Source organism: Ailuropoda melanoleuca, chromosome 5, assembly GCF_002007445.2.
Source record: "Ailuropoda melanoleuca isolate Jingjing chromosome 5, ASM200744v2, whole genome shotgun sequence".
NCBI lineage: Eukaryota > Metazoa > Chordata > Mammalia > Carnivora > Ursidae > Ailuropoda > Ailuropoda melanoleuca.
In genome coordinates, this window is record NC_048222.1 from 50,830,423 (window position 1) to 50,839,107 (window position 8,685).

Consider the following 8,685-nt stretch of genomic DNA (forward strand, 5'->3'; position numbering starts at 1 on the left):
AAAACTCCTCTAACAGAGTCCAGGTGCAGAAGGTCTGACCTGCTCTGTGCTGTGTAGTGGCAGCTACAGAGAAGGGGGGCGGGAGAGGCAGAAACAGCAATGTGGGAGCAGATGTGTCTTTGCCAAGCAGGCCTGGGCTCGAAGTCTGGGTAGCTGAGTCATGGAGAGGCCCATCTCAACCGTTGACCATGTGTTGCCCTCCATCACATGAATGATGGGCCATCCGATCAACAGAAGCTAGAACATTCCCTTTTGGAGATTAAAATAACAGAGGACCCCAGGCATTTGGAGGTCTAGGTGGGAGCGAGAAGTCCCCACCAAGAAGTTGTGGGATGAGTCCATGCCTAGAGTCCAGTGCTGTTATCTTCCTTCTCCCCTGATGATATGATGTCTTCTAATGTTGTGGGTGGGACACATCACGAATAGCAGAGGTTCTGTTGGCCACCATGGCACTTGCTTTGTCAGTGTCTGTCGTAACCAGGTCGTCTCTGTTCTTTCAGCTTCAATCGCTTGGACTTGCCACCTTATGAATCATTTGAAGAATTGTGGGATAAACTTCAGATGGCAATTGAGAACACTCAGGGCTTTGATGGCGTCGATTAGATTCCAGATAACAACCTAGAGTGTTTCACTGCCATTTCTGTAAAATCAAAATCTTGACTTAAAATTTTCCAGGGAACTACTAAAACTTGGCCTTTGTTTCTTCCCAGATAGTGGAGAAAAATCATATGAAAGCATTAGGAAGAAACAGTATGACAAGCTTACCATTATTTCATTCACTTTTAAATAGTATGTTGCATTGACACAGCTGTTTCTTTCCATCTTTAGAGTTCCCACTCTAGGATTTAAGTCCCGTGTGCCTGAAATAGTGAGTTTTGTCCTTAACATTTACCTCTTTTACAGTATTTGCCAGGCAGTTCTTTCTTAAACTACTGAAGTTGTAACTGTGAAATATTTGTGATAAGTGTCATGTGTGAAAAGTTGGTTGCTTTTTGAGAAGGAAAATTGAAATTTGGAAAAGAATACTTTCATATTGATTAAACTACAATATACTTCGTGCTGCCTACAGATATTTATTATTTTGCAGACTGCCTACTGCACCTTACTGCCCAGATTTTTGGAAAAAACCTTGGAAAGTGTGTTACCTATCTTTTAGTCCACTGACTCACTTGCAAAAAAAAAAATTGTTTACTTCTTCATTTTAAAAGTATTGGCTTTTGTTAATATGTAGCTTTACTAAACAAGGTGGTTTATAAGACATGTGAAGTGAATTCAGATTCGCAAAGCATGAAAAGTATTAACGCCTTCGTCTAGCCTGTATATCCTTTTGGTTCACTGGCATTGTCATCACTCCTTCCTGTTTAAGGTAAAAGAATTCCTTGTCAGACATTACACTAAAGCTCCACAGAGCAGTGTTTCTAAATATGCCTTGAAGAACTAAGTTAAATGTATAGTACTTGCCTTTACTAGTCATTCTTTACACTTGCACAATTATGTAGTAAATATATGTTTACAGGGTTTATTATGTTTACAGATTAAGCTAATTTCTGTAGTTGCATTTTTGTATTTTTAGTATCTCTTTTTAGTCAAAAAACCAAATGATTTGTTAAAAATAACCAAAGAATAGTTATAATGCATAATTTGTATTAAATTTATTACTGTATTTCTTATGCTTTTTAAAAATACTGTTTACTATGAAAATGATGTTTTGCTATAAATCCAAAACTCTTTAGGAAAAATGCTACAAGTAGAATTCTACTTTAACCAAATTGAAGTACGTAAAAATCACGTGCATGCATTGAACAAATATGTGCTGAATGCCTGCTGTGTGCCTAGCCCTTTGCGAGGCCCTGGAGGTGAGAGCTGTCAGCTGCGAAGAAGTCTAGCTCAGTCCTTACCTCGAGGAACTTATGGTCATGTAAATGAATTTGTAAACAGTCAAATGTAGGCATGAGCAGAAAGAGGCAAAAGAGAAAGTGTTCCGTGCAGCTGCATGGATAAAGTATGCCAAGACTTATATTTATATGTTTCATGCGCATATTAGAATGATGACAGAAAACACTCTTGCAAAAAGTTAAACCTGTTTCTCAATATGGTGTCTTGGCAATTTAGGAATAATTGTAAATATATGTTATGAATCTTCTTAAATACACATGTATACTCGGAGAGTTGTAAAAAGTGCTTCTGGGTATTGGTTTAAGTTCGTGGGGCATAATGCCACGGGTACCTATCAGCACCTGCTAAAGACCTCGCATGAGACAGCAGCAAAACCACTTTCCAAACATCGCATCTCCAGCGCGGCCGAGGGAAAGTAATTGACAGATCAGTGCACCCTTGTTTTATCTTCACCCGTGTTAACTAGCCTTCAGGCAAGGCCACCAGATGTAGTACTAGTTTGATCACTCCCCAACTGTTGAAACTGAAGCAACTTACTTAACCTCTCTGGGCTCCTGTTCTTTCATCTGTCAAATGAGAACAATCACGCCCACCCTCGTTGTGAGGGAAGCTTGTTCTAAGGTCCGGAGAGCCGCTTTGTAAAGTATGATACAATCCGAAGATGCTCTGTGCTTTGTGCTGACCATCAGATTTGTCAGGTCAGGTGTGCACACTTGCTACCCTCCCAAAGAAGCATCTCTTCATTTAAAAATAAAATGTCTGCTAATAGACAAAGAAGTAGGAACATCTCTGGTATTGAATATATGTGTGTGTGTGTGTGTGTGTGTGTGTGTGTGTGTGTGTGTGTGTGTGTGTGTTTATATATACCATCAGAATTCATTTTCTCCACATCAGCAAAGTAATGTAATATGGGCCAATGCATTTTGAAATGTCCTCATTATAGAGAACTTAATGTGAAAACTATTTTTGTTGAAACAGGATCTTACCACATAATTGTTTAAGTATCATTTCTGTGAAATATCAGAGCAGATCAGAGCTTAAGAAAACATAAAGCTTGCTTTTCAGCTGACTAATACGCACTTGGGTGATCCCATGACTCAGATAAGACAAGGTGTTAGTGAGACCAGATGCTCCCACAGCTCCCAGCCACAGACCATCATCCCCTTCGTCTCCAGGTGTGGGCTGGTGGTCTGGAAGGATCCTGTATCAAGCCACACAGCCTCTCATCCCAGATTTAAAAAAGTGTCTCAAATGCACTCTACAGCTGGAGACTAAATAGGGTCATTTTCATAAAGCAAGGATGTTCTATTTTTCTAGAAATTATAAGCACATAAATTTAGCCTCTATTTTTCTCTGTAATCAAACAAACTTTAACATAGACATAAAATTGTAAAACAAACGCATTTCATCCTAACTCAAACTTAAATGGTATTTGTTTTCACTTTTTTATTTATAATGCTGAAATTATTCCACATAATTATCAAGTTAAACACAATTCATTTTGATTATAAGCCATTTGACATTGTTCTTAAAAATCTCATATGGTGAATATATATCAAGATTAATGTATCAAATTTATTGCATACTTTAAAGTATAAAATCATTTTTAAAAATCTTGATGCCACAAATAAAGTTCTAATAAAAGCAAAAATTGTGATTCATTTTTATTTTTATTTTTTTAAAGGATCTCTCTTTCTTTTTAAGATTTCTTTATTCTAGAGAGAGAGAACATGGGGGCAGGGTGGGGCAGGGAGAGAGGGAAAGAGACCACGCAGAGCCAGATGCGGGGCTCAATCTCACAACGCCAAGATCATGACCTGAGCCGAAGCCAAGTGTCGGTTGCTTAACTGACTGTGCCACCCAGGTGCTCCATTGTGATTCATTTTTAAATAGAAATGTTTCCCAGCCAGTATTCTGGGTGATATCTTCTGGTCTGGTCCTTTGGAGCCACATATGGAATTCTCAAGACCATCTTGAATTTGTATCTGATGAATTGGCATGATTATAAATTCATAATCACAGATAATCTCCGCTTTACAAACAGGTCATGTTCCAAAGGTCTGGTTGTTAGTGAAAGATCCAGAAGATAATATAATAACAAAGTTACAAATGGACTGAATTTCAGACAAGCTGTTGCTCTGTCAAGAAGCCAGCTCATAACCAAACCATTATTTATAAACTTGTTTCTATGAAAGGAGTTCCAAGTACTAATTCAGAAGTAAGTGTCTTTTCCTCCTTCCTCTAGGCACCTGGAAGTTTCCCAGTTAGAAGGGAATCCCAGATTAATTCAAGCCAGCCCCGGTGAGGTACTGTTCCAGCCTCCTATTTGTGCTAAAAATCCAGATCATAGCTTTTCATCCTTGGGAGTCAGGCCACTTACTTCTCCACTTCTGCCCCTGAAGGGCTAACCAGCTCCGCAGAAATGAGCCCACACCATGCCTCCCTGAACAGGAAACCTTGGCTTTGCAGGCCGTCAGGCACAGACACATTCCTCTTACAAAGACATTAAGCTAAATGTTCGATCTCAGGGCGTCAGTACGAATAAAGGGCTCCAGTAGATTTGTGTGTATTTTTCTTGAAAGTTAAAGATTAACACTAAATTAGCTGCCTGTTTGGTTCTTCCGGTCTCTTCCTCTGCAATCCATCCTGTGCCGGCCCTCCATCCCACACCACTGTTTGGTTTCTAGTACATAAATCTGATCAGGTTGCTCAGCCAAAGGACTTCTGAAAGCTCCCCAGGACCAGAAGCCTGAAGCCCTCCCCCGTTGGCCCAAAATGCAGGCTGTCCTCTGCTGAGTGTAAGAGTTCCACCTTCCCTCCCAGCGCACTCAGGCACCCTGTGCTTCCCCACACCAGGCCTCTGTCCAGCCCCTGCTGGCTGCAGCCTCCCCTGTGCCTGCTCTCCTGGCATCCTTTCACCCCTCGTGTGCACTTGAGAGTCTCTCTGTTTAGACCAGCAGAAAGGTGCTGCGGTCCCAGCATCTGACATACACTACCAGGAATAGCACCGTGTTGCAATGCTTTGTTTTGCATCATTCCCTCCTACAGACTTTTGGGCAGCTTGAGGATGGCCTATCTCGTATACATCCATTTAATACATGCACTTGCCAAAGCAAATGCTCAATGAATATGATGATCCGATGAATCCTGTCTGTATAGAGCCCAGCCCACGTGTTCTGAGCACTGCAGTGTCCCTGGCTCTGTGCGACAGTACGCAGGGAGCTCTGTATGGAGGGGGACCTGGGGATCTAACGGTATAAATACTAGGCGGAGAAGGAGCTTGATTGAGATCCTGCTGAGCACGGGGGGCTGCAGGAAACACTTGACGTGGATCCCATTTAATCTTCCTAAAAACTCAGTGAGGCAGGTTTTATAGGCTCAAGAAGGACAAGCCATTCACCTGAGGCCACAGAGCTTGTCAACTCAGTGGCTTATGAGCCACAACAAAATCAGGAAAGCTATGGGATCCAACAAACAAATTACCACGCTGTATTAGTTTCCTATTGTTGCATCACAAGTGACCGCACACTTAGCAGCTAAAATCAACACCCATTCATTACCTCACTCCAGTAGGTCAGGAAGTCCACATAGGCTCAGCGGGGTTCTCTGCTTAGGATCTCCCGAAGCCAAAATCAAGGTGTCAACCAGCTGGATTCTTATATGCTTCCATGATCCCTGAGATTGCTGACAGTGTCCAGTTCCTCATGGCTGTAGGTCTAAGGTCTCCATTTTCTCGCTGGCTGTCAGCTGGGGGCCACTCTTTCCTTCTAGCAATGGCGTGTGGAATCCTCATGCTTGGAATCTCCCTGATGTCCCCTTCTGCCACCAGGTGGAGAAAGTTCTCTACTTTTCAAGGCTCACTTGAATCAATTAAGCCCACCTGGATAATCTCCTTTTGAAGGCTGTTCCCTAGGCATAACACAATCAAGGAGTGTGAGATCTGACATTCACACTGCAGGGATTGCACACTTAACTGTTGGGGCTATTACTAGAAATTCTGCCTCCCGTACAAGGTAAAGGTAAAGAATAGCAAAGGCTTATGGAGATACAGCTTGAAAAACATTGAAATATATCTAATTTTATAGTGCACAGTTCAGTTTTCCATTCACTGTCGATGAAGTGCCAGATAGGTAAACTGATGCTAATACAACCGGTGAGACTCAACAGCTGGAAATTCACAGATCAGTGTTCTCAGGTGAGCCACTGGTTTCCCCCCACCTTTTTTTTGTGTGTGGCGTCGAGGTTGGACAGGCCTGAAATTAGATTTGGCTTATCCTTAGGCTCCTCCTTATTATATAAAGAGAAATTTTAAAAAAAAATCATAGCTGCTCTTTTTTATTTGTTTGAAGGGTCGGTATTCCCAGTAAAATCCTGTTCAGGATAATGAGGTAGGTACGAATCAGCACGGAGCTGAGAAGGGAAGAAAGCTGTTCACAGTCCAGATCTGTTATCTGGGGCGCTTTTGGTCTCTAAAGAGAAGGGCAAGGGCGTCTGCAGACACCCTGGTAACCAAAAGGTCCTGTGCGAACGCTCAATTCCAGAGCGAAGTTATTTCCTCTTGGGAAGCTAACTATGCGTCTGCTCAATTCATCGTTTAGGTTCTTATTTACATTCTCCTATGAAAAATAACGGATTATTATGAAGGCAAACCCCACGCCTTTCTGAGAGTTGTTTTTCTTTAACAAGCATATTTTATAAATGAGAAACTCAGGCATATTCTCTCAAATTAAGGAGAGGTGATCAGCACGGTGAGCTAAGGATAATCCCATCTTAAACTAACAGGATTTTCATTGATGCTAGACTTGAAAACACGATCCAGATTAAAGGCTTTGTTAATACTCAGTCACCGGGCCTTAGCACAAGTGTAGCATAAATATTCTTCCAGACTTGATGACAGTGAACTAGCTTATGTTCGGCCCTCCAAAGGGATGCCCAACTTCTCAGGGATGCATGGGTAGCAGCCGACTGGGTTTGCGTTCAGAGTATTGCTGTTTATTGGAATGGCGTATGCTTGCGAATGCGTGTTGATGTGTGATCTTAGGCTAGGAGGAATTCAATAAAGTTTTATCCTTGTCTACTTCTTCAAAAAAAAAGGGTGAGATACAAAGAAAGAAAGCTCTACAAACTCAGTCACTACTAAGACTCTGAATGTCTGTGGTTGCCCCAGGGACTCAATTTACATACCTGCCCCCTTGCCATCCAGGAACAATATGAATTGGAATTTGTGATCTATCATCAAGACCTCTAATTACTAATCTAAGCATTGCCTGGGTAGGAAAAAGGGAACATGCAGCACATACTACAAGGCTTTGGAAGTTATATTAAGACATTGAAGACCTTACCCAGAGCCAAGGCCTCGTCTGGCACTACCCAGTAGAAATATGACGCTGGTGATGTGTGATTTTAAATTTTCTAGTAGGACATTTTAAAAAGAAAAAGAGATAAGTGAGTTTAGTTGTAATAATATATTTTATTTAACCCTATATATATATATATAGAGAGAGAGAGAGAGAGAGAATATTATTTCAGCATGCAAGCAATATAAAATTGCTAGTGAAATATTTTTTCATTTTGGGGGGCTAAGTCTTTGGCATGCAGTATATATGTTATGCTTACAGCATATGTCAGTCCAGACCGGCCACATTTCAAACAGCCATATGTGGCTGCTGCTACTGTGTTGGACAGCACTGGAAGCAATGGGCCTAAGTCATGCTTCCACACAATCTAAGGGAACTGAGAAGCCCCTAGAAGTAGCTCACCTGGTAATGTACTAAATTGAGCTTGCTTTCTCCAGGCAACTCCAGAGACTTGGAAGAATTTCCTCCAGGAGAGCTAGATGCTGAAAACAAAGCAACATTCTAGCCAGTTGCTCTGTGACCACATCAAATTTTATATTTAGGAGCTTAAGGATGGTGGTCTGGTTGAAAGGAGAACTGTGTTCACACTGTAAGCGCACTGTTCCCACTTAGATTGTATGCTGGCTAGGGATGGCTTGGGAGAAATCTGATGCGGATTATGGGGAAGGAGACTAAATCCCCACATCACACGCAAGACCGCTTTCTAGTGCTGACGTTGTCCTCAGTGGTGTCCCCATACTGAAGGCCATGGAAGCTGTAGGCAGAAGCAAATATATGGGAATCACTGGAAACCAGCATCCAGGGGGAAGCTCCACATCTGAGATCTTGGGAGATCCTCACCAAGACAGGGACAGAGAAGGGGGTGGCTTCTCAGAAAGAAACAGCCAGAAAGTTGGGGGTGGTGATAAGATTGGACAACTGGGAAAGAAGGCCACTGCAGATGAGGGAACTCCACGGGGTCGCAGGGGGTCACCTGGGAAAGAACTCCTTTGACATTGCAGGGAAGGCAGACACTGTGGGAGAGACATCTGTTTGTTTTTTCTGGTGCAAGGAGAATAACAAAATGCGACCAGGAGGGCTAATAGACTGCAGATGGAGAACTTCTGGCTGAGAGCTCAGTCCAGCCAAAGGCTTTGAACTGGAACCAACCCTCTAATTTTCAGCAGTGCGTGTGGCCCATGAAACAGAAAGAGTGAAATAAAACAAGAGACTCACCAGAGATAATTACGACTTACTCCCAATGAGTAAAACAGCAGAGATTATATTAGACTGGAGAAATAGGGGTTTGACTGTAAAAGGCCTTATCTGCAATGCTAAGGAATCCCAACTTTATCCCGTCAACGATAGGGAAGCTATCCAAACGTGACAAGCCAATGTGTAGGATTCAGCATAAACTTCAGAGAGCTTGCTCTAGGGGTAGCAAGACTTAGGG

At 42.1% G+C, this 8,685-nt stretch overlaps 1 protein-coding gene across 2 annotated transcripts in view; it reads left to right on the forward strand.

Annotated features, from left to right (window-relative positions):
* Nucleotides 1-3,539, forward strand: part of NEDD4 (NEDD4 E3 ubiquitin protein ligase) — a 118,357-nt gene extending 114,818 nt beyond the window's left edge. For both annotated transcript variants that reach the window (XM_002922948.4, XM_011229546.3), the window contains one exon: nt 501-3,539. In XM_002922948.4, the coding sequence (XP_002922994.2) occupies nt 501-603 (103 nt within the window). In that variant the 3' untranslated portion in view covers nt 604-3,539. The remainder of the gene's footprint in view (nt 1-500) is intronic.
* The last annotated feature ends 5,146 nt before the right edge of the window (nt 3,540-8,685 follow it).